The following is a 26,363-nucleotide window of genomic DNA, read 5'->3' as shown; positions in this document are numbered from 1 at the left end:
TGCCCATGCATAAAAGTGGCACAAAATCGATTTTGGTGTATCGCACTAAATTGATTATATCTCTGAATTGACAAAAGCAAATAAGATCAAACAAACACTATTGAAAAGCCCAGTCTTTGTTCTTTAATATTATGCAAAGTAAGAATGACTTATTTTGAAATTTCATATTTAACCAATTTTTTTTCTGATTGTACCTTTTTTTTTTAGACAGGCTGTATGTAGTACATGTATGTGGTACTTTACCCCCAAAGTAAGCTGTAGGGGGTTAGGGTTCATTTGGGAGGTTTTCAACAGACTGCACTTCCTTTTTCTTTTCCAATCATTTTCTGTATCACCGACAGGAGCCCATCATGAGCTCTGGTTACATCTGTCACTTTGAGGATCTTCAGATCAAGTCTGTTCTCCTGGATGAGATCCTGAAAGATCCTGAGCATCCCAGCAAGGACAACATGTTGGACATGGAGATCAAGGTAGTCTGGGTCTGCATGTGTCTTAATAACTCGGACCGAGTCTTTGTCAGTATCTGTGTGTGTGTCTTATCTCTTGCATAGACATGATAGATGTTCATAACAAGTCACTTTGAATCTGTATGAAATCTTGATAAGGTCCCAATCACTTTCAACAACTCAGCATGGAAATCATTACATCTGTGCCCATACCCATGTACTTGTCACTCTGCCTGTGGCTATCCATTTACTCTGTAACTATCTTTGTGATTCTCTGATTATCAGTGTAAATCTTTTGTTATTTGTGTTAGGTTGGGTAGGCATTGCATTCACTGTGTGGACTTCTGAACAAAAGAGGTCCACATAAACCAGGTAGAGGCAACGTTGTGTGGACTTGGGCAAGTCCACACAGTGTTTCCCCATTTTTGGAAAACAGGTTTAGAGGCATTCGGGGGTTAGGTTTATCCGTGGCAAAATGAAGAGAAACACTAAAGGGAATCATAGAAAAAAATTGGGTTGAAAGTGTTTTCACAGTGAGAATAAAATAAGTTTTTCAGAGCTTTTTCTTAACTACACGGAAGCAAGGGAATGTCCACCCTAGATATGTAACGTAAACGCGTGTGATCACCTGTGTAAGTCTGTGACCATCTGTCTAAGTCTGTATCTATGTATGTCTGTCTACTGTTACTGCTCTTGTTAGTTTGTAAGTCTGTAACTATCTTTGTTAATCTACAAAGATAGTTACATACTAATACACATTTATTCAGTGGATCTGAGCCGAGATGTACCGAGTCTGAGCGGCATTTTCTCATCTGTGATTTTGTTTGCAGTCTTTGCGTGACTCCAGAGACCTGCTTGAGAAGGTTGGCATTGAAGACGCGGCACAGTTCATTGAAGATAATCCTCATCCCAGACTTTGGTGAGTAAACTGCATGCATCAGAGAGAAGGATAAACCATGTCATCCCGAAACAAAAATGTAATAAAATAGAGGCCACCTCTACCTCAACTAGTGGCTTGTCTATAGAACATGATGGCCAATGTAGTTGCAATCATTTTTCAAAGCCACTTTTGGCTGTGATTTTTCGTCTCTCATCCTTTGCATCTTCTAACCAAGCCTCCTTGGAGATCTGAGACTTGAAGATGATGGCCACTTGCAAAATGTGGCCGTCACTTTAATAGTAGGGAGGTTTCGCAAGCGAACGGATACGCTTACACTTACGTTTAGCTATACGTATCCGTTTTTTACTTACGTGTAGCGAGCGAGATATGTGTGTCGTCTGCACGTTTAGCGGATAGTGAGTGGCGTATGACGTCATACGTGCAGACGACACGCATATCTCGCTCGCTACACGTAAGTAAAAAACGGATACGGATAGCTAAACGTAAGTGTAAGCGTATCCGTTCGCTTGCGAAACCTCCCTATTACTAGTGCAGTGCCCGTTTGAAACATGCCTGGTTGAAATGGGCAAATTGCTTGGCCTCCAGTAGACCCGCAAACGTGGCGGTATAGAGTGCAGTGCCTGTGTAACAGCGCGCCATATCTACACCTCACTGTTGCGCATTCTTCCCCTTCAAGAAATGGTCGAGGCCCACCTCACCGCTGCGCAATCTTCCCCCTTCAAGAAATGGTGGAGCCCATACAGTCAACTACCATTTCCACGTGTGTAAACCCATAGCCGTGGCGCGGTAGAGTGCAGTGCCCTTTCAAAGTGTGCAGCAGTTTGTATGGTCTAGGCCTCCGGTTTTGCTGGGTTTTTTTGCAGCTTTTTGAAAACTGCTGATCCAAACAACTTCAAACTTGACACTGCATATTCTGGGGTCCCGAGCAATACACCTGGCAATTTTCAACTTCATACAGTGCCCGGTTCTGGAGATAAAGTTCAGACAGACACTGACAGAGACACACAGAGATTCCTGTAATTATAGTCAGATGGAGGCCAACTTTATGCTGTGTAATTACTACACAACACTGTAGTTTGTGGCAGTCTTCTTTGAGTCTCCTTATACCACCACATGTAATATGGAGGCCACTTTCAAAATGTGGCCAGTACCGTACTTGAACAATATGGAAGCCAACTTAACATTGTGGCTTTTATAAAAAACATAATTTCCAAGTTTTTTTCAATAATGCCGCGGTTACTTTTGGGATAAACGCAAATGGTGCTATATGCCTTTAATGGTCATTTTTTGACTGTTTCTTTCTCACACTCTAGGCGTCTTCTGGCCGAGGCCTCTTTAGAGAACCTAGACCTGAAGATGGCAGAGCAGGCCTTTGTACGCTGCAAGGACTACCAAGGCATTGAGTTTGTCAAGCGGCTGGGTAACCTACAGAGTGAGGTGATGAGAAGTGCAGAGGTGGCTGCTTACTTCAAGAGGTTTGAAGATGCAGAGAGGATGTACATGGATATGGATCGCAGGTCAGTGCTCTCTTATCCTTAGCATTTTTGGGCTCCAAATTTTCAGGGTTCTCTCAAGGAGTTCTTTCTTTGCTAAAAATTAATTTTGCAGGTGTTTGTACTTTTTGTCTTTTTTACCTGGTTTTTTTTTCTGTCTTCTCTTTTCTCTTTGCACAAACTGTTAATAATAGTAATAATTTGGGAGGCTAATCATCCTTACTCACAGCTGGTATGCTGAATTGCGAAGGACGCGGCTACAACGTGGTCGGGCCGCTGGCACGTAAAGGCGCCTATGGCTGCCGGCCACATCGACCCGTATATGACCACGGAGCACAGCCTGGCATGTTATTTGATCACATAATTTAAAACAATTTTGTCAAAGGTTTTGTTGCAGAGAAACCATTTCACAATGAGCAGAAGATATGGTGGTCTTCAACAGGCTTATCTTTTACTCCATTATCACTTTTTTTGTTTAAGTTAATCTCTCTTTTTATGATGTAGTTTGATACTTAGACATTTGCATTTAAAATCACTGTGTACACATGCCATTGATGTTGTCATTCAAGCTGTGAAGAGTGTTTTCCTGTTCTTAGTTTGAAAAAAAAATGATAAAATGAAATGGAATTGAAATTTTTGTGTTGCCTTATACAAATCAGTTAATGAAATACATGTACTGTCAAAATTAGTCAGATTCCTTTGTTTTTTTGGTTTTTTTGTTTCATTTGTACTAAAAATCAGTATTCTTTTTGACCGCTCTCCATTTGCTATTTCCCGGGTTTGCAGCATTGTTAATATTGTTAGCATCATGACTTTGGGCGTGATCCCTGGCTACATGGCATATATGGCTTTTTGGCTTCTGACTAGCGCCCCTTGAACAAAGACATTGACAAAATGGGGAGCCACCAACGTAGAGCTGCATAGCTCAGTGAGTAGAGCACCGGAATGCGAATTCGGAGGTCTTAGTTTCAAACCGGCTCCAGTCAATTTCTTTGTTCAACTTTAAAAGTATGCTCAATTGTATCATCACCAATAGACCTCATTCGCTACTGCTAACTCAGAGAGCAGTGCTTTTCTTTCACTGGTGCTTGACTAGACAATATGGCAGGTATTGTCACTGAACCAAAACAATAACAAAAGTGCCTCAATGCAAAAGATGTGAATAAACCTAGCTGGTTACTATCCCAATTAATTTTATTTCTTTCTGGTAATGAAACCAAGGATTCCTCAAAAGTACCCTATAGGCACTGTAGCCCGAAAGCCTGACGAAACCTGTAGAGAGGAGACAATGAGAAGAAATTACAGTTTTAGAGGTGGGAGGAAAACCCCAGAAGAATATTCTGGCGAAAACCCACGAAATCAGGCAGGGACTGAAAACCCAATCCACATATTGGCCCAGGCGGGATTCGAACCCGGGTCACAGCTGTGGAAGGCGAGGAAAGTACCGCTACGCCAACCTGACTCCCATGTGATCACATGGCAAGCAGGTCGCATAAATTACAGTTCTGCTTGCCAACACTTTGAATTGCAGGGATCTCGCAGTCAGTCTGCGCCTCAAGCTAGGCGACTGGTTCCGCCTAGTTACAGATCTGTTTGCCAACACTTTGAATTGCAGGGATCTCGCAGTCAGTCTGCGCCTCAAGCTAGGTGACTGGTTCCGCCTAATTACAGATCGGTTTGCCAACACTTTGAATTGCAGGGATCTCGCAGTCAGTCTGCGCCTCAAGCTAGGCGACTGGTTCCGCCTAATTACAGATCTGAAAAAAAGAAAAAAAGTAAAACTGCTGCAAACTGCTTACTGACTGGATGGACCTGAAATATATAAATCTTAAAATTAATGTGGCCTGACGTTGCGAACTTAGCAAGTTCTTCTTCAGAGGCTAAAACAGAAATGACAGAGGTACATACACTAACATGGGGGTGCACACAAACATGCAGGGCTGAAAGAAGAAACACAAAAGGAGGATTAGGTGGGAAAGGTGTGGAAAGATGCAGGGGAGGGTGGATGAGAGAACAAAGAAACAAAGGAAGATGGCAAACCACAAGGGGTCTGGTGTAAACAGGGGAGGGACCAGAAAGGGGAAGGATCAAAGGTCACAGGGAGTGGGAACGGACAAAAGAGTGTGAGAGTGAAGGGATGATGCGGGGGGGGGGGGGGGGGGGGACAGTATTGAGGTGGAAAGGGATGAAAGATGGGGGAAGATGTGTAAACACAAACAAGGAAGACCAGATGGATTATCTGTAACAGAGGACAATGGAGGAAGAAAAGGATTTGGCAAACAGATCTGTTTGCCAACACTTTGAATTGCAGGGATCTCGCAGTCAGTCTGCGTCTCAAGCTAGGCGACTGGTTCCGCCTAATTACAGATCTGTTTGCCAACACTTTGAATTGCAGGGATCTCGCAGTCAGTCTGCGCCTCAAGCTAGGCGACTGGTTCCGCCTAATTACAGATCTGTTTGCCAACACTTTGAATTGCAGGGATCTCGCAGTCAGTCTGCGCCTCAAGCTAGGCGACTGGTTCTGCCTAATTACAGATCTGTTTGCCAACACTTTGAATTGCAGGGATCTCGCAGTCAGTCTGCGCCTCAAGCTAGGCGACTGGTTCCGCCTAATTACAGATCTGTTTGCCAACACTTTGCATTGCAGGGATCTCGCAGTCAGTCTGCGCCTCAAGCTAGGCGACTGGTTCCGCCTAATCACAGATCTGTTTGCCAACACTTTGAATTGCAGGGATCTCGCAGTCAGTCTGCGCCTCAAGCTAGGCGACTGGTTCCGCGTGGTGCAGCTCCTGAAGGCAGGCAGCGGTGGAGGAGATGACACTCAGCTCCAACAAGCCTGGAATGCTATCGGTGACTACTATGCCGACCGGCAGAAATGGAGCAACGCTGTGACCTACTACGTGCAGGGTAACAATCAGGAGAGATTGGCTGAGTGCTACTATCTCCTGGAGGACTTCGTGGGGCTGCAGAAACTGGCTGACTCGCTGCCCGAAAACCACCGACTCCTGCCGGTAAGCAGGCAGTCAAACACCTGACTTGGCCTCTATCATTACTTCCTAATTTCATTTATTTTACGTTGGAATAGTGTTCAGCTTTATTAAATCAGCCCAATTACCAATCAGTTTTGGCGTGTTTGGAAAGTTTTCACTTCAGTTGGGATATTAAAACAGTATATCTTATGTTTACAAACTTATAGAGGTTACCACTGAAATTGAAGAAAACTTCTTAGAGTAAATAAAAAAACTCCAAAAACTTTTAAATCTCACTGTGTTTTAAGGTTAGTGCCTGTGCCGATTCATTTAGACTGAAGGCCCCTGTTTTAACCACAAGTGTATATAATGTTTGATATATATAGAACCAAACTTTACAGATTTTGTTTCAACACCTTGACCTTTGACCCCCAGGATATAGCCGCCATGTTTGTGACAGTAGGCATGTGCCAGGAAGCCGTAGCCGCTTACCTCAAATGTCACCAAGTCAAGAAGGCAGTAGACTGCTGTGTAGAGCTCAACCAATGGGACCAGGCGGTGGAGTTAGCCAAAGCCCATAGCATCAAGGAGATAGATAACCTACTGGCTCGCTATGCTGCTCACTTACTGGAGAAGGATAAGAAACTACAGGCTATAGAGCTGTACAGGAAAGCCAATCACTTCATCGAGGCTGCCAAACTCATGTTCAGTGTGAGTGGTTCAGGAATCGTCATTCTCTCTTCAATCGCTTCAATCCATTATTCTATAATACCTGTGGAGACATATCTGGGAGTCAGGTTGGCGTAGCGGTACTTTCCTCGCCTTCCACCGCTGTGACCCGGGTTCGAATCCCGCCTGGGCCGATATTCGGACTGGGTTTTCAGTCCCTACCTGATTCTGTGGATTCCCTAGAATATCGTTCTTGGGTTTCCTCCCACCACTGAAACTGTAGTTTCCTTCCACATCTTCTACCACAAGAAATAAGTGCAAAGACTTTCGTTGGCTATCCCTGCTAATTGCTGAATAATCATGGATCATAGTCGCCATGCAGTGGTACTTCTCCCTGTGCAGTGTGCACATTCAATAGGAAATGTAAACACATTCTACCTCCCTGTATTTAAAAATACATGTCACAAGAATATTTTTACTATGAACTTGGTGTCAGAATTTTTGTGAGACATTGCAAAGAAAAAGGGATTCCCATTCTTCACTTTCCCAAATTCACCTCACTCCCCCCCCCCCCCCCCCTACAAATCTTTTGGGTTAATACCACGCAATCCTGAAGCTTTTCTGAAACTCAGTTGACATTTTTTATTATGATGTTTTATTTGTTGTTATTTTGCAAACAGATCGCAGAAGAGAATGTCAAGAAGAAGGTCAAGCCGCTGAGAACCAAGAAGCTGTATGTCCTCGGTGCCTTGATGGTAGGTTGGAATGTAATAATAATAGTGTTAGTCATTTATAGAGTGCCATGTTCCCCAGGATACAAAGCAGTATATAAGTGCATTATGCAGCCTGGGACAAACAGCTACTTCTCTGTGATATTGGATATAGGGTCTTGGCGTATCGTGGGTTTCCATTAACCAGTTCACGTCGGATGACTTGTATACACGCAAAGGTTTTACGGTATTCGTAATGGATGACGAGTAAACAAACGCAACGAACGAGGCCGGAAATATCTGTCTGCGACCCACTGATGACGGCCTTCGTGAAAAACAGTCCCGCGTCTGGGACCGGTCAATGTCAAATATTCCCGGCGCGAACTGGTTAATAATAGAAACAGCCTTGTTCAAGTTAACACTCCCGTCCTAAAATAATGAAACATAACACTCCTGTTCTCATCCTCAATGTTGGTTCACCATGATACTGACATTCGTTTTTCTGTTCCTAGGTTGAGAGCTACCATGAACAGATGAAGCTGTCCTCTCGATTGAAAGCAAAATCGAAGAAGAAAGCTGAGGTTTGTTAACGATGCGTTCACCTCGAAAAATAGAATCTTTTTTTTTCAATTGGTATTTTCCTAGCAATATAAAAGTTATCCACTTTTGAATGACGCACTGAACAAAAAAATCCACTGACATTTACTTATTGAAATATTTCTTCACAAAATTTGAATAATTGGCTGCCAGACAATAATTTGGGTGGGTTATTTGTGCACAAAATGAAATCCCTTTTTCAGAGGGTTGCACATGACCAAAATCAGAATAAAGTAGTGTTTTAAATAATCACAACATACAAATGGAAAAAAATGTTTGGAGAGACAAATGTGCTTTTTTTTAAAGCATGGAGTATGCATCTTTTAAGTCATTTGTAATTAAATGGGCTTTTGCAAATAGTGCTTTATGTGAAGACGTTACATTTTGATTGAAATTTGGCAATTCACAATGCACTACGCCACCAAGAGTTTGCCATGGAGAGTCAATTTTTCAAGTTTACAGTCGACTAAACACGTCCCATTTGAATAAGTGTCAGTTGACAACTTGAGCTAATTTGTTATAGATAGGGGCATAGCGTGTTGCTGCCTTACAAAAAACACCATATTGATTAAAAAAAAAAAAAAAGGGCCAACAGATACTCGATTTCATATGCATACTTAACTACTAACCGGAAAAACCAACAATTTTAAATGTTCCACACTGCAAATTTGTCGACCATCTCCCACAATGCACTGGGAAAATGAACTCTTCGTGGCAAACTCTTAGTGGGGCACTGCACTGTGAATCGCCCGAATCGGTTACACATACTCTGGGTGTCATATACAAGCACCACTTCCGTATCTTGGTTGCACAGATTTACTAAGTATTGTTACACTGTTGCTTCTTATAGGCAGCCTCAGCCCTAGCCGGCCTGCTTGAGGAAGAGGCTATGGCTAGTTCAGATACCAAGATCATTGACAATGCCTGGAGAGGGGCTGAGGCTTTCCACTTCTTCTTACTGGCTCAGAGACAGCTCTATCAAGGTAAGGCTTTATTATGCACTGTACAACTATTGTCTGCATTGCTGTGGTATATATGGCATTTCAATGGCTCAGGTGGGAAAATGGTAAGTCGAGGCAAAACCAAGGGTATACTAAGGGTGTATGAAATTGATGGACTCTACCACAGCAGAAAACACGTGTTTAGTTATACAGTGGGACGTCGCTATGCATACATCGCGAGATCCACAGAATTGTTTTTGTATTAGCGATTGTATGGCAAAGCCGATACTTACCAGCTTGTGGTTTTCACACATTAGTGGCGGCCTCTTTTGACCGTTGTTGGTGTAGTGGCATTTGGGTGCAGACCAGTAAATCGGTCCGAAATTGCCTGCGCCGGCCAAATCACGATTTGCATGCCCTCAAAATCTTCAGTATTTGAGCATGCTGTGGGCCATGAACTTGAGGGTTTGTAAAAAATATGGGTGGAAACCGTGCACAGGACTGGGAGCTTGCAGTTCTGTGTAATTTTGATGTAATTTGGACCCTAAAAGTGCTCTACTTTGCAATGGAGTGTAGACATCGTTTTTCAAAATGGCGATGGGCTTCAGGACTATTTTCAGGGGTGATCATCTTCAGATGGAAATTTCTCCTAAAAGTCATCAGTTGACCCCCCCAAAATTGAAAAGAAAATGAAAGATGATGAAATAAGCTTTAATTTGATGTGCGTCTCGAACACCTTGGAGAGTTGTGAGTATTTTTCCCAAATTTTTGAAGTGGGAGCATTTACCATTGGGGTCTATGGAAGTTTATTTACTGGTCTGCTACCATTTACAACCCACACGGAGTCGCCAAACTTATCCATTCATCCTTTCAATGCCACAAGCAGAGCTTCACCCTGTACACCCTGGTAGTTACTGAAAGATGACTTTGAACATGTGCGAGTATTGAATCATGAAATCACAGTTTTTTAATCTTACACGGATGGTTTTTCCCTTCTATTCCTTAGAGAAATAATAGCCATTTGTCGCTCTTCTGTTGACATTTTCCAACACGGTTTAGTACGGTTTACACACAAAAATAGGGAGCCAAGGATGATGTTCGGTATACGCCAATGTTCGGTTTAGCGAAGTTCCACTGTACAGTGATGATATTATTATTGTTATTCACGCCTGAATAAATCTCCATCATCGGATCGGTGGGTGTTTGATCATTAAATTATTCATCCCAACCCACGGGGCCGCACGACAAAAATAGATGTTCCATTCCACGGTAAATGGAAGTTCCGTTGCACTGACACATTTGGCCGCTCTGACCAATCAGATGACGAGGATTTGTTCAGGAGTTGTATAAAACAAATCATGAAAGTTTCACATTTGTGCAATCGAAAGAGTTATTTCATTCGGTGAGAGATCGGAATGTTCCATTCCACTCGAAATAAATTCCATCGTTCACCTTATGAAGTTAATCGTACCATTGCACCGACAAACTTTCATTATTTGTATAATAACTGTGTACACTTTCTATTTTCGTGCACTTATTTCAAGCATTAAACATTTCATTTACGATGTCATTTTTCCATATTGCTGTAAGTGCATGAACATGGTCCACACAGTTAACAGGATGTGGCAGGGAACATATAGTCGTGTTCCCTAACGTGGCGCACTTAGAAGCTTACCCAACTTTTCTCGTGTAGTGTTGCCAAACCTCTTTGTTGATAAACCTCAAATTCATGCAGTGAAATACTGGTACTTTTACCTTTTTAATGTTTGCTATTTAACCTCTGTGAACAATTTCGGTTTCATAAAATTTAATCCGAAATGCAAAAACGGTCGCGTCCGGAAATTGGGCACAAATTGGCGGAGTGTTCCCTAACGTGGCGCACTTGAATAAATCTTTGAAAATTCCAAATTGACATTTAAGAATTTCTGTAAACTTGATAAATTCTGATAAATCATCATTATCTTTACTTACAAACCCAGCCAGATGTTTGTCAGAAAATTATTTTCTTATTTTTCGGGGCATTTTCAAAGGGTTCACTTTGCACTTGAAAATAAAATCAGAAAATCACGCCAAAATTATTTTTTCTTTTAACTTAGTAACGGGTAAATAAACTCGCGATTTATGAACGGGAGTGTTTAGAACTTGATGAAATTTCACTTTCTGCGAAATTTCAGTTAAGACTTTTGCTCTAGCTAGGCGCTACAGGCAAAAAATCAAAGTGCGCCACGTTAGGGGCCGCGCCACGTTAGGGTACATCAACAATATATTGAGTTGCCATTGTATAAATATGCACTTATGACATACATGTACCGTACATGTAAGGGGCCTACATCAGTTGAATTTCTTTTCATTTTAAACTTGGTATTATCGGCCTCCAGTATTGTTTTTTTTTTTAATTAGAAGTAACATTTAATAATTGTATGGTGCAAGTTTTGATTATTTTTGTTTGTGTGAACAGAAATATGCAGTGCTAAATTTCATGTTTCTGAACAATTGAGTTTGGTTCGGTTTTGTTCAATTGTTGACTGCTGTGATGTGAGATATATTGTTTTTAACCCCCTTGCATGCTATGTGCCCCTTGGGTATAAAAACAACATATCCTACATCACAGCAGTCAACTATTGTTAATTATAAAACAGCTATGTGTCACATCACATTGGCCAACAATTACTAAGTGTTCATGTATATCAATGCCTGTATTATATCTATATCTAGGTTATGTTGATGCTAGCATGAAGACTGCCCTCCACCTGCGTGAATACGATGACATCCTAGACCCAGTAGACATCTACTCCTTGCTAGGTCTCGCAGCCTGCGCTAACAGGGCATTCGGTACCTGCTCCAAGGCATTCATTAAGCTGGAGTCAACGGAGGCTCTGACCCAGGCACAGCAGGAGCATTACGAGGCACTGGCACTGGAGATATTTACCAAGTAAGTGATATCACTTTAACCCTAACAGACCCTAAAGCTACAAAATATGTAGTAAGGCCCAAAAAAATATATATTCGGTCTCTGGTCAGACCAAAGTTCCGGAATTGACGCGGGGACGCGGCTTCTTTTTTTTTTTTTCTTCAAGCTTGGATTGTACAGACAAGGTGGGGTACTATTTTGCTTTTTTGGTGTCCTCATGTACATTGGTGTCCTTCATAATTTGCCTTGGTGCTCTCGATCATTTGCCTTGGTGCAGTTCCCATTCCTTGGTGCTCTTTGGTAAAAAAAAATTGAGGAGGTGCGGCAATAGAGGGCGCTGTTGGACTACCGCGGAACATTTTGGAAAAAAAAAGATTGACGCGCATGATTAAAATCAACGCGCGCGCTGACCAGAGACCGACTTATTTTTTTTTTGGCCTAATCTGTAGTATGCATTTCTTTCCATACAAGTGTGCACAACACATGTAGTATTATGTGGTATTTGGTACTTGACCCCAAAACAGCCCTTTGGGGGTTAGGGTTAAGAAGTTATCCAAAGAAAACATGTTTTGAAGGGAAGTAGGGCATATTTACTCATCCTGAGATTTTGGCTGTTTCGAGTATCTTTAGCTGGTTTGACCTACCGCAAGCATTTCTTGAAATGAAGCATAGTGCAGTGGTTTTATTCCGCCTTCAAGTGTCTTCATTTCACCCTTTATTAATCCTTAAAACCAGAGTTTCCAGCTTTCATGATACGAACATCGAGACACACACATTTGGAGTGATTTTCACACTCTTTAATATGCCAGCAAGGAACTTTTTCTTGGTCTACAGAACAAATGCAAACACGAGTATTGAATCATGTAACTACAGTTTTTGAGCTTACGCGGGTGGCTTTTCCCTTCTATTCCTTGGGGAAATAATAGCCATTTGTCGCTCTTCTGTTGACATTTTCCAACAACAATGTTCGGTACGTTACATGTATGTACACAAAAATCATGAGCCAAGGATGATGTTTAGTATAGTCCAATGCTCGGTATAGCGACGTTCCACTGTACTTTCTAGCAAGTGAAAACAGTTTGTCTTCTCAAAAATTGTAGTGTGGTACACTTTGACTGGCAGTACCAACAGGCACATGTCTGTAGTCTCCTGCAATATGCCAATCTCACTTAGGAATCAGTGTAGGCTGCCTTGCAACCCTAGTCAGGTCTTCTCTGGCTGTCTTACATGACAAAGGAAGAATTTGGACAAGTACTTTATAAGTTCTGAATGTACACTCTAGTTTAGTATCTTACAGAAAAAGAAATAAATTTCATTACTTAAAAAATGGTTCAAACACAGCTTGAGATTATGTAATAGACCTTTATCATGCTGCCACCATTTCAGTCACGTTCCCTGTATCCAATAACAGTACTAAATGATAATGATTTTTTGTGCAAAAAGGAACCAGACTATTTTTCCTTCCAGCCTCGCTTTGGTTACGTTGTTATGAATGGGGGGAAATCAAGATGGCCGCAGCATGTCCTTGTTTCAGTTAAGGAGAAAACCGTATTTTTGTAAAATGTCAGTTTCAAACTGTGGGTAACTTGAGACAAAGTTTGATAATAGAGCAACTTAAAACAGTGCCTTTCTTGGGTTTTTTTTTCTCTTCAGACATGCTCCTAAAGATTCACGTACCAACAAGTCGGAATGTCCCAACTGTGAGACGATGCTACCAGACTGGTAAGAACACTTAAACCTAGTATTTAGATTTCATACAAAGCTTCCTAGAGTTGTATGTGTGTCATCCCAGAGTTCTCAAGTCAATCTCAAGTCAGTTACATGTCAACATGAGTCAATCACAAAGTAATCTTAAGTCAGTTTCAAGTAAATCCAAAGTCAGTCTCAAGTCAATCTGAAGTTAATCACAAGGCAATCATAAATAAAGCAGAAGTCAATATCAAGTCATTCTCAAGTTGGACGGACATCGGGTCACCATTAGTAACATCACAATTAGTAACATCACAATTAGTAACATCACAATTAGTAACATCACAATTAGTAACATCACAATTAGTAACATCACAATTAGTAACATAACAATTGGTAACATCACAATTAGTAACATCACAATTAGTAACATCACAATTAGTAACATAACAATTGGTAACATCACAATTAGTAACATCACAATTAGTAACATCACAATTAGTAACATCACAATTGGTAACATCACAATTGGTAACATCACAATTGGTAACATCACAATTAGTAACATCACAATTGGTAACATAACAATTGGTAACATCACAATTGGTAACATCACAATTGGTAACATCACAATTAGTAACATCACAATTAGTAACATCACAATTAGTAACATCACAATTAGTAACATCACAATTAGTAACATCACAATTAGTAACAGGAGATGAACAGTGCCAAAGGAATGCCTTTGTTGCAATTCATTTCAACAGCTTGTAACTGACTTGTGATTGAATTGCCAGGACATGTTGACCGTAATATAATTCTGCTGATCCAGTTTGTCGTAACAGCTATGTGGTTTGAACATCTGTGGCATAGGGTTAAATTAATTCAGGTATTTGCACATTCATGCCTATTTCATTGCATGATATCTCTGCACCGTGATGAAAGAGTTCTTACTACCTGTAAAAACTGGACAAATCTGACCAGTGTCCTCACAAGTCATCCAATCCCAAGTCAAGTCATGAGCTATTCCAATGAACGGGTTTTTTTCATAAATTAATAAGTTGTTCATTTGAATGTTAACCCTAACCGCCCTGAATCCTCCAAAATCCTCTTTGCCAAAGTGGAGGAATTGGAGGCTTGAGGCTACTTTGTAGGATGCACTTTGTCAAGGTCTCGTTCTGGATCTTGTGTGTTTTTGCTCAGTCTTGCATTAATATAGGCCTGGATTATGCTTGAAATGCTCCAGGATGTCATTGGCCAAGCCTCAATATATTGACAGTCACTGCCGCAGGATTTTGCAGGATTCAGGCAGTGGTCACCCCTCCACAGACCATATTAAAAAAACAATGGAGGAATTTGCAGGATTGAGACTATTTGCTATTTTCCAATGAGGCCAATTGCAGGATTGAGGCTACATCCTACCAAAAAGGCCTAGGGAGTTAGGGTTACTGAACTGGGACAGAAGTGTTGCTTTGTAATTACTCATCCCCTGTTTATACTTGACACTCGACTCACAGGGCTTAGTGATGGACTTAAGATCGATGCGACAAGAAGTTTCTTCATGAACAAATCAGATAAAACTCTTAAAGCTATAGTCCATCATTTGTAATTAGTGCATTTTGTTCGTTTGAAGCAACAAAAGTGTTCAAAATCTAATGAAGGATACTGAGCAACTAACCTGATGAAGTTTCAGCTAAGCATCAGCTGTACATTCCGAGAAAAGCAGCATTCTAAGATCTCAATTTCAAATCAAAAGTTACTGAATCATGTTTTGAATTGTTTTGAATTGCAGCTATACGCGGCGTCACGCACTGATCCGACGAATTATAACAACCGCGCGCGCGTGTGCATCGTTCCAATACTTGTGCGCACTGCGCTGAATAACAAAACGAACTACTAATTTAAATTTTCCTACGGTGCTTCTTAAGAATCACCGTTGGAAATGCCTTCTTTCGTTGATAACTTCAAAATGACAGCTTCCCGGAAAGAATAATTTCACAGGGAGTTTAGTTCCCTTACTATCTTTCAACCAAGTTTGTTTTTCAACAGTAATTACTCCAGTTACTTTTCGGATGGCTGCAAATGATGGACTATAGCTTTAAGGATCGGCCTCGTTTGTCCATTAGACATGTTTTCTGTTGTTGTTCCTAGGTCCTCCATGTGTGCTAGCTGCGACTCCAAGTTCCCTACCTGCATAGTGACTGGTCGTCCCATCATGGACAATCTGTTCTGGATGTGTGATACCTGCAAGCATCGAGCCTACGAGAGCGAGATTCGCACTGCTAGTACATGCCCACTCTGTCACTCACAAATCTAGACACAAATTAGTGTTCTGTGTCCATGCTTTTTGGTTGTCGCACTCGGAAAAGTAACAACTCCTCTAATCAGGGGTGAAATTTTTCTGGATTTTAATGTAAAAATTCATCAATGATAAGTTTTCATCACTGTATATTTCCTCTTTTTTTTGGTATGAAAAATTTGATGGGCAGAGTCTCTGTAGCCCTTTTCACACTAAACATATTTCGGGGTTGACGCAGGGTTTCCTCTTTTTTTTGGTATGAAAAATTTGATGGGCAGAGTCTCTGTAGCCCTTTTCACACTAAACATATTTCGGGGTTGACGCAGGGTTGAAAACATGCATCGTTTCACACTTGAAGAATTTCAACCCTGCGTCAACCCTGAGATTGATCTCGCCCCGTGTTGAACTCAACCCTGCTCCAGACCAGGGTTGAGAATTTCAACCCCGAGTTGAAATTCTTGCCAGGGTTCAAAACACTTGCGGTAGTAACTGAGCATGATAAGCTTGATTTGCATGAAACAAGTGTGAAACGATGCAGGGTTAAACGCGGGGTTGAAAAATATAAAAAAATCTCTACCCTGGGCGGCACTGGGTTCACCCAGGGTAGAGTTCAACCTGGGTTGAGAGGGGCTAGTGTGAAAAGGGCTTTGGAGAGTTGTTTCCTGGCAAATGCATACATGTACTGTTGATAGATCCTGTGTTGCTTTTAGGCTCAACCAAATATTGTTTTCTTGGATGTTTAGTTTCCCCTCAATCTCCCCCCTTTTTATTGCGTTTTACAACTTTCAGCTCCATATTCTAAGCTCTAATTACTACTCATCTGATATTCTTCTGAGATTTCAACCAGAACTCATAGTATGAGTCATGAGTTCCTGAATTTGGTTGCTTGTTTGGGTTTTTTATGGACATTGCCGAAACTTGATGTGTGTACTACAAACTACAATAAACAGTGAAGAACAGAAAAGTCACAGTGACAGATGTTGATGGGTGGTTGGGGTTTATATGTCTTCGGCAAGCAATTTGCAGATGCATTGATCTAGTTGTAGGATCTGTTGTGGATTCTTATCATGGGATTTGTGCCCTTCAAACAAATCAAATGATATGGACATAAATCCAAGGGTTTATTGGGAAGATGTATCCCAAGTCTGAAAACCCTCGGGGGTTGGGCTGTGGGTGGTTTGAGATGGCCAATAGGATCATCCCCCATATCTCAACGAGTACAAGTTGATTCTGATCATTGCCTCCTCCAATGGACCGATCCAGTAAGCACCGCCCCATGGTGTTCTGACCAATCACAGCCGTGATTTATGTCCGACGTGCGTGCACTAAAGTCCGACATGCGTGCACGCGCGTATGATGCGCGCGGAAGTAAAATGCAGTGTGGCATTGGAGAGGAGCACGTGTTAATTTGCCCACGTACGCACTGGGCGGAGTTTACTGGATCAGTCCATTGCTACGAACAAGCAAAGTCAAAAGAGTGCAAAGCGGAATCCAGAAAATCACTTGCAAATTTCATCTGTCTAAATTTTTGAAACGTTAAAGGATTTTTTGGCCACCATCATTGTATGTGGAAAACAGTCAAATACCCAATATTGAAATACTCATGTTGACAGGAATAAAAAGGTTGTTCATTATGAAACTAGAAAGCACTCAGAGAGCGCAAACCTCCGCCAAGGCTAAAAAAACAATTCCCCGCCATATTGTCAGTACACCCAAAAGAAATACATGTACTGGCATAAATGGTGAAGAACCCTTTTAAAAAATCCTGTATCATACCCAGATCCAGATAACATGTACTTGAATGTCATGCCAATCCGTCCATATCGTTTTGAGTTATCTTGTTAACGGACTAATTACAAACCAACCAACCAACCCACAAACTAACCAAATCCGATGAAAACGAACTCTCCTTGGCGGAGGTAGTAATGAGACTGTTACATTCAACAAAGTTCCAAATTAACCTTCTAGACTTTTATTACCAGTGTTTTTTTGTTTTTTTCAACAGAACATTGAATGGATGTACTTAAGTAAAATTGAACAGTTACGAGTGCATAGAGGTATAAATATCTTTAACAAAGGTTATTTTTGTGCTGTAGATAACTAAATGTTAGTTATCAGAAGTGTTTTCATGTTTTAGTGTTTGATCAAATGTTGTAAATGTTTCCACTCAGTTAGCAGAAATGTATGATAATAAATCATAAGGACATGTATATGGCTAAGAGGTGTCTTTGATAGTGGGCGTTACCTTTTTGGGTAATTAAAACAGGACGGACGCTAAAAAAGCTGGTCCCAAAAGGCGCACAGCATTCTATTCAATTGATTCAGAATATCTATTCACTCAAAGTCTTTTCATGCTTCAGTCTACCAGCGGGCCGGATTTAGCCCATTCATTGTCGTACGGGGTATAGACCTTATGCGTAGCGGCCATCTTAGAGGGCATCTTTTGTTATTTTAATTGAGTAACAATGAATGCACAAAAGATTCACTCATGTGTATACATTGTATACAATACATTGTATACAAGGCAGTATACATTACATTGTATATACATTGCTGGTACATTGTACCAGCAATTGTATACAATGTACATAATAACAATGCTGGTATGTACCTGCATTGTATATACATTGCCTTGTATACAATACATTGTATACGTGTACCAGCAATACAAGGCAGTATCCTCTATGATGGCTGCTACGCATAAGGTCTATAAATCCGCATAGAATAAAATGATTGACACCATTTATAAGGATACTTTCTCTTTCACACGGCAATTTATATGCAAAGAATCTGAAAGTCCACACCGAGTCGTATGTGGGCATACTCAAACTGAAAAAAAATAATCCAATAGCGAAATCCAATATTGGAAGGAAGTTAACCGCTCAATAAAGCTGTATCGCAGTCAGTAAATCAATGTGTTCAATCATTCAGTCCATTGAATTAGTGAATGGTCGATCCTTGCGTCAAATATTGATCAGTCAATCGGAAATCGATCAATAATGCGATCAATAAATCTGTAAATCCAACAACTTCCGAAGAAAAACGGTAAAAAAAGAAAATCGCGTGCCAGCATGACTGATTTCAAACGTACCATGGCGGCCTTTTCCTGTGTTATATACACTTTGGAATGTATTAAATCTTGTCTCTTTAATTACATTGGATGTGTTGGAGTAGCTTCCCGGTGTATACCCGGGGTTTACACTCCGGGACCACGAAATGAGGCTAATCGAACGCTGGGGTGTATTCGCCTGGCATTCTGAAAAGTTAAGGTCAATGGTTGTTGCGCGGGGGACTTTAAAATGCAAACACACCTGGTATGCCTCACTGGTAAAAACAAAGTTTTATCACTGTTAGCAGATCAATAGTTGCTGGAATCGGAAGATATAAAAAAAAATATGTCCATCCAATTGAACACTTAATAATTGGGGAATATTTGTGTCATAAATATCTCCATTGTACTCACTTCGTATTGAGTTTCCCACCATTTTTAATCTAGCTTGCCACGAAATCGTCCGGTTACGGTACCCGGACAGCCACAAGACCCGCTCGCGAGCTGGGGCAGTGGTGGTTGACACTAATCGAACGCTGTCGTTAATGCACCCGTACCATGGACACACTGATGAATCTAACCCTCACGTGTGACCTGGCAGTGTCCTAATTATACTCATCAAGGCATGCGCAATACAAACCAAAGACAGAGAGTCCATCCAAATTTCGAACTACGCCTGCTCATCAAACCTCATTAGGCGAATGTCAAGTCGAATGCCAAACAGGCGAATATCAAATAAACGGAAAGCCAATCAGACACAAATTCATCACCTGTGCAGATTTTTACCGTCCGCCACTCATCCAATTTTCAGTTCCTGCTTCAGTTTTTCAAAGCGGTCCTTCGCTGCATCATACAACACATAGTCAGTCTCCAACACCCGCCGTAGCATGTTAGTCACCTCCAAGGAATGTATCCTCTTCGTTTCCTTCTCAATTTGGTCCAGAAATTCCTGTTGGTAACCAGTCAAGTAGAACGGCAGAAGTCTCTCCATGACTCTAACAGTCGTCTCCATATCGTCAGCGAAGCCAACCACGAGGAAGTCCTCCAAGTTCTTGAGTGCCTCTTGCAGGGTGTAGTTGGTTGCATCATGCTGGCTGCATCGCTTATCCTCCCCACACATTACGCGTGCGAGGGACGATAGTTCGAAGCCACAGTATTTCCTCTGGATTATCTGGCTAAGCCTGGAGTCCAGCCTGTTCTTATCAAGTAGCATGGCGCATCTCGCAAGAGTGGTGTTCCTTGCTTCTGGTCTGAGCTGGATGTTACTCTTAGCTTTCATTCCCCATCGTTTTTGCCTCATGTACACCTTCCGGATGAGGTAAAACAGCTTGGTGAACCTCTCCACAGGGTCAGCGAAGACGGTTAAGGAGATTGGCTGAAAGTCGCCGTACCTTCGGAAGTTGATGAAGCGGTGACCACCGATGCTTAGGTAAGGGATGGGATATCGATACAAATATTCAAAAATGAGCTTCTCGTTGAACGCGTATCCTTCACCCCTTCGTTTGGTGATGCTTTCAGGTACCATAGTCAAAGTTAGAGAAGGGACATTTTTCTTGGCAACCGTTGCCATGGGGTTGATGAGTGACTGGCTCCCGCACATTGCTATTCTAATGAAGGTGAACTTCTGGGCCAACATCACTTCCTTGGATACGGTCGCGGGGTCACTGCGCAACTCCTGGTACAACACGTGGAGTTCGTCAGCTATGTTTTCTCCGCTCGCTGATTGGTCGGCGAGTGCTGGCGGGTTATCATCATTCTTCGTAGCCTCCCGCACCAGCTTGTCATCTGTATTCAGCCGGTGGGGTATCTTGTCATTGTTTCCTGTCTTGTGCTCCAGTCCATCGTCTGTATTCCGTTGATGACGGGGTATCTTGGGATGTCCTTCTTCTTTGAAGATGTTGAGGGGATGCGAGACATTTGTCAGCTTGACGCCTTCAGCTTGTGTCTCTACGTTGGCGACCGTCTTAACCTATGGAAAAAGAGGGTCAACTTCTGACACTCAATATGATAATACGCCTATACTTATGACAATCACTTTTTTAGCCTAAAGCACATACACTGCTGTCTTGAAAAGCATAATCTTTAAAGACAGAACTACTCTTTCACAGGTGTTTCAACGGGTAAGTAGTAAACGAATATGAATCTCAACGTCTGTCGGAATCTTTCGGGCCTAATAGCCCAGATAACATCCCAAACCTTTCAAAAATGTTTGGATTCCATCGTATGAGATGGCTTTTTTTTTATTCATGACAGCCAAAGCAGACTTTTTCACAGCATCCCATTAAAGTGGGCATGTTTTGATACATGCTGCTCATCATCATATACATTACAAAACATCGATTAAAGTCTCCGTTAAAAAGAAAAGAATCAACCTCGTGTAACCGCGCCAGGCTTGGGGGTTTGTTTTTGATGTCTGTGGGTCGATTTCACTTCTTGTCGGCGGACAATCAATAAAAGCTGTGGACATTTCACGAGAGCCCTACATTTTCTTATTAATTTTTCATCCACGAAATGTGGGAATGTAACATTGTAGGCCTATAGATGTTCTTCCATTGTTGTCGACCCTTGCTGCCGCAGACTCTATGTATTATACAAAACATAGACACAAGGTCGAAACTAGTCTCTCTTTCTTTCAGCCAACTGAGCTTGTCATTTTCTGTTCCTACAGACTTGAAGATCGATAAGGATTAAGCGATCAAAGGGTATGTCGGGTTAGTACAACCCAACAGAAAGGAAAGGCATAATTTATTCATAATGCGACAGGGTCACTTTGTTGTCAGAGATAACCGCCATTTAACCTCATTTTTAAAATCAGCCCGAGTACGAATTAATTTATGTTAGGTTTGTCATTCCGCAATAAAAAAAAACATTAATCAACAACATTTATTTGCATGCGAGGTATGATGTAAACATGAGAAAACATAAAGTTCAACAATTTACTGACACGACCGGTTTTCATAGATAACAATTGGATTAACATTAACAAGATAACAAGTAGACACACTTTATCCATGATATCCTGCATAATGCAGTGCTCTTTCATGAGGTACAGAGTAAAGGCCGTCGGCGTTTGTTTTTGCTTCAGCAATTTCAACCAATCATTAGTGTAATATCTACTCCACATTATTGGAAAGGAAATAATATTCTCTAATTGAATGGTTGTTTGCTTTGGTTGACGAAATATTGAGGGTTTTGTTGGACAGTGTTTATTCTGTCTCTGTCTCCTAACATTTTGGCAACATGTAGGCTTAACCAGGCTCAACGATAATATGCGGCACGCCTCTCTGAAAATTTACAGGGAAAATAATTATTAGAAGTAGGTAAGATCGGTTACGACTATTTGATGATTATTAAGTTTAGTTGTCTTCACCTGAAGACAATCGGAGCAAATCGAAGATAATTAGGTCATTGAGATCAATGCTGTAACCCTACTGTATCTTCTCAAAACCCACTATTGACAATACGGGCCCACATCTTTCTGCGGTGTTTCCGCAAACATTTCACTTCGAATACTTACACGATTATCCTCACTGTGCTTCGGCGTAGATTCGTCTCCCATGCGATGTACTTGCCTCTCTAATGCTTTATGCCGTTCTCCATCACTGAGGCTCACGTTCATGAAGGCATGGATGAGCAAGGCTGCAACCAACGCCGAACCGACCAGTGCGAGCCTTGTAATGCACCTCATTGCGCCAAACTTGTTTTCCGTTGCAGAAACTCAAATAACTATCGTCATCCCACTGGAAACTATACACTCTCAAGTGAACATCAGAGATGCACAATGGTCGTCCATGGCTTATAGTTTGGTCCAAGTCAAGAAAACTGTTCTCTCTTCAACAACACTTTCTCTGTGTATGTAGTCCTACGTTACTTTTTAAGTTTCTACAGGCGTAAGTCAACTTATAAAAGTAAGACGGTTTGGTTCTTCAACCGTCCACATAACGGAAGAAAAACACGGAGTTCTCCCTATCCGTCCTCCGGCTTGTGAGTGTTGATGACACCTTTAGCGCTGAACTGAATACAACTGCATAAACTAAACAGCGGATTTGCTCGGCAGGCACAGTATTGTGTAACGCGGCGGCTTTTCACTTCAGCATTTGTCGTCAGAAATCGATAAGTGTAATGCCTCACCCTCAAGAGCAACGGATCAGATCGCATTATATATCACGGTACAAAGGACAATGGTGGCCAGCGCATAACTTTGTAAACGCTGCCTCATTCTTTATAAAACTGAGTACTAATGAACAATTATACTACAGTATTACAAACTTTCTTTTTACATGATACAAATGTTCAAATAAAAAATTCAAAAGTTTAATGTAAGAAACAAAATGCTTTCACAGACAAGGATTTTTGTTTTAATAGACCCATATACAATTCAAGATTTGACACCAACTTAATTGTCGTCACTCTGAAGTTATTTTCCTTCTTAGCTCACCGAATATTGGACAAAATGGAAAAAATGTACGTGTAACGGATCCTTCACACAAAGATGAAAGACTGTTCTGAGCTCTAGTACAAAATGCACTGTGCGGACTTGCCTTAATTGGTTGGACGCGTGATAACGGGCCTTAATATCCGTTGACATGTTAATGGCGAATTTGCCAGGTGTGCCATATTGTCGGGGTTTTGTTTTTGCATGACATCTTAAACGGAACTATTCATAAAACTTTAAGTAAAACCCCTCCTTATGTAAGAAATACTTGTTCCAAAATTGTTTTAAAATAAATAGTTCGGATATAACGTTGGTATTGTGCAGTTTTTGTCCTCATAGATGAAGTATTTCCCTGGGAAATAAACGTCAGATGTGACACCTTTTTCGACCGTTTACCTAAATATCGTCTTTAATTATGCTTGCAGGATTATATTATGCAGGGAGATGTGGTTCCGAACCGATAAAACAAATGCGACACTTCATAGTTCATGTTAAAGCTAAAACAAAATATTGTGCTCGGCGTTAACATGTAGTTATCAATTATTAATCAGAATTCAATAATAAAGGCCAAAAACGTAGGATCATGAATATTCAAAAATATAATTAGCTGGCTTGACAGACTTTGACACCAAATCGGGCACCAGACCCTGCAAATTTGATCTCCACCGCGTGTAGTGAAGCGGTTAAGCTGTCTGGGTTTTTGTTGACAAGTCATTCATTTGATTTACATCACCCCAACGCAAAACAAAATTCCCATCTTATGAATAGTTAATGTGTACCCGCTGCTTGTACATTAGATTTGGACCAGCCAACCGATCCAACCGATCCCGTTAGCTCGGTGGTCAAGTGGTAAAACATCTGCACTAGAAAGCAGGAGGTCGTGGGTTCGAGTCCCACCCGAGTGATTTTTTCCAACTTTCACTTTGAGAGGTAACACACTGAGTATACAGTGTGAGTGTGTATAGGTCGGTGAAAGGCAAAACCTAATTTGATTTACATCACCCCGACGCAAAAAAATCCCATCTTCTGAATAGTATTCATGATATTTGCCACCTTTAGCCGAGGTCTTCACGGATCATTATCACGCGTCTAACCAGGAGTTATTCCGAGTCGTTAATCATTGCGTGTAGGATCCGTGGTCAAATCAACTATGCGGCCTGATTTTAAATTATACCAATCAAAATTGTTTGAGAAATTGAGGACAAAATGATATTAAAAATGATTTTCATTTCTTAGTTTAAAGAAATGAGACACATTTACTGAAAACGGTTCTGAACATGCCATGAAATAGCCATCTCACTCTTTTCGAGGTTTTTTTCTCAGAAAGGATGATTAAAGTTCGAGTCGTGTCAAGCACACGCTACTGTTCCTTGGTTGTTGAATCTGCTTAACTTTAACTCAAAGTTAAATTGAAGGTGCCTGAGTTATATAAGTCTATAATTATCCTTGGCATTATGCCCAACTATAATCTGACATAGTTTTCCATCAACTTCATCATGATAACCACATTTAAATGTCATCACTACCGTCACTAACGTTTGTCATCATCAGCATAATCTTTAATCATTGTTATCATCTTCTGTATCACCGCTGTCCTACAGGTTGAGTCAAAAACAGCGAAATCCAAACCTCCCAAAACTAATATCGTATTTTAATAAAATGTGTAACACCAAACTAATAATAAATGGAAAGCCAATTTCATAAGCTACTTTTAGATGGAAAGAAATTACTGAAATTGCTCAATCCGTTCAAAGAATATCACCATTTAAACGCAATGACCCTAAAACCTGTTTCCTCAACAAAAAAGCAGTTTGGTGCGTATTCTGACAGTTTGGTACAACAAAGAATATGACACACAATACTTGTTTCAACAACTGTCCACAACACAATAGTACATCATATCTTTATTAACAACCCTGGTTAGGCAAACAATATGATTTACAAAATCCAATTTTTTTAAAGACGGCCCTTCAAAAGGACTTTGTTCAATATTTTTAAATTTTAAACTGAGGTTTCATCGCTGGTGATGTTTGAAGACACTTGTGACGACGATTCTTGAAATCACATTTTTGGACGAAAGAGGTTTTAGGGTCATTGTGTTTATTATATTATATTTTATTCAAAAATTTTATGTATTAGGTGATATCCTGTGAACGGATTGAGTAATTTCAGTAATTGTTTCATCGAAAAGTAGCTTATGAAAATGGCTTTCCAGATAGTATTTTTGGTGTTGTACATATTTGTATGAAATATAATTTTGGGGTTTGGGTTCCATCACCGCTTTCCATGGGCGTCGCCCAGATTTCTTTCTAGAGGGGGCAAAGCACATTTTCCCCGAAAACCCCCATTTTTTCAAGCATTTTCCAGATTGATTATTTTTTTTGAGGGTGAGCATGGACATTTGCCCCCCATCTCAACCAATTAAATGAAACAAACATATGATTTCGCGCCTCTTATTCTTCTTTTTTTTTCCCCGCCTTTTATCCCCCTCCTGTTTTTAACTTAAAGTTGGTGTATACGTGCTTTTTGGGTGTGGCACCTTGAAAATAGATTTCAAGTATTGAATTGATAATTTTCTAGCATTACATCAGTTACGAGAAATGAGAAATCGCACGAAAAAAAATCAGCCCACGACAATTTATCAATTACTTACTCTCAACTTTAAAATTAAGATCGGGGTGCTCCTATTTCGTTCTGAATAGTGTGTGCAATTTCTGAACTGGAGCGCGCAATTTGAAACCACTTTCTGAAACTGTATAAAGGCCTGCAAAAATAAACAAGCAAATATATATGTTGCAGGGCATTATATTTTCATAAAATTTCATATGTTAAAAACCGACCCGAACCGCCTGACCCTGCAGAAAAACAACGAATACATGTATCTGGCTAGGGCAAATTGTCCTATATTTCACGAACACTGTGTCCGCTTTACGGTGCCTGAACTTGCCCGCTTCGAGTGACTTTTTTTTGCAAACCGTCGTCTCTCAGTAACAAATCATACCGTATTGAACGGTGAACACCATATCGCTGGGCTACACGTGCGTGATAGAACTGTTCACTTTTTTTTCACCCGGATTTTTTCGGGTTTTTTACAAGATGGTTTAACCGACCCGACCCGAAATTCGCAAAAGCGGCAAAACCGAAACCGACCCACCCAACTGAGGCCAAGTTCGCGCAAGGACTATAGTTGACCAATGGTTAACTAACGTTTGCCCGAACTCTGTCTAGTCGACGGTGGTTGACTACGCTAGACG

The 26,363-nt window shown here is 40.9% G+C and overlaps 2 protein-coding genes across 5 annotated transcripts in view; one reads left to right on the top strand and one right to left on the bottom strand.

Annotated features, from left to right (window-relative positions):
- The window catches only part of LOC119724517 (WD repeat-containing protein 35-like), a 42,186-nt gene extending 26,312 nt beyond the window's left edge, over positions 1 to 15,874 (top strand). For 2 of the 4 annotated variants that reach the window (XM_038195603.1, XM_038195604.1), the window contains 13 exons: positions 342 to 470; positions 1,277 to 1,365; positions 2,661 to 2,864; positions 4,372 to 4,595; positions 5,124 to 5,526; positions 5,611 to 5,851; positions 6,245 to 6,520; positions 7,159 to 7,233; positions 7,701 to 7,769; positions 8,636 to 8,768; positions 11,442 to 11,658; positions 13,291 to 13,359; positions 15,478 to 15,874. In XM_038195603.1, coding sequence (XP_038051531.1) covers positions 342 to 470; positions 1,277 to 1,365; positions 2,661 to 2,864; positions 4,372 to 4,595; positions 5,124 to 5,526; positions 5,611 to 5,851; positions 6,245 to 6,520; positions 7,159 to 7,233; positions 7,701 to 7,769; positions 8,636 to 8,768; positions 11,442 to 11,658; positions 13,291 to 13,359; positions 15,478 to 15,643 — 2,295 coding nt within the window. In that variant the 3' untranslated portion in view covers positions 15,644 to 15,874. Of the gene's footprint in view, positions 1 to 341; positions 471 to 1,276; positions 1,366 to 2,660; positions 2,865 to 4,371; positions 4,596 to 5,123; positions 5,527 to 5,571; positions 5,852 to 6,244; positions 6,521 to 7,158; positions 7,234 to 7,700; positions 7,770 to 8,635; positions 8,769 to 11,441; positions 11,659 to 13,290; positions 13,360 to 15,477 lie in introns of all 4 variants that reach the window. The other 2 variants (XM_038195605.1, XM_038195606.1) reach the window with 2 other exon arrangements.
- A 2,238-nt stretch (positions 15,875 to 18,112) lies between these two features.
- Positions 18,113 to 22,771, bottom strand: LOC119724516 (uronyl 2-sulfotransferase-like). Its single transcript, XM_038195602.1, has 2 exons — positions 22,192 to 22,771; positions 18,113 to 20,643 (listed from the first exon to the last, which is right to left on the bottom strand). The coding sequence occupies exons 1-2, from the start codon at positions 22,360 to 22,362 to the stop codon at positions 19,471 to 19,473; spliced, it is 1,344 nt and encodes a 447-aa protein (XP_038051530.1). The 5' UTR covers positions 22,363 to 22,771; the 3' UTR covers positions 18,113 to 19,470.
- Positions 22,772 to 26,363: the final 3,592 nt, after the last annotated feature.

The sequence above is a fragment of the Patiria miniata genome, unplaced genomic scaffold (genome assembly GCF_015706575.1).
Source record: "Patiria miniata isolate m_02_andy unplaced genomic scaffold, ASM1570657v1 HiC_scaffold_18, whole genome shotgun sequence".
NCBI classification, from domain to species: domain Eukaryota; kingdom Metazoa; phylum Echinodermata; class Asteroidea; order Valvatida; family Asterinidae; genus Patiria; species Patiria miniata.
Note: the sequence above shows the minus strand (reverse complement) of the source record. Positions and strands in the feature narration are given on the sequence as shown.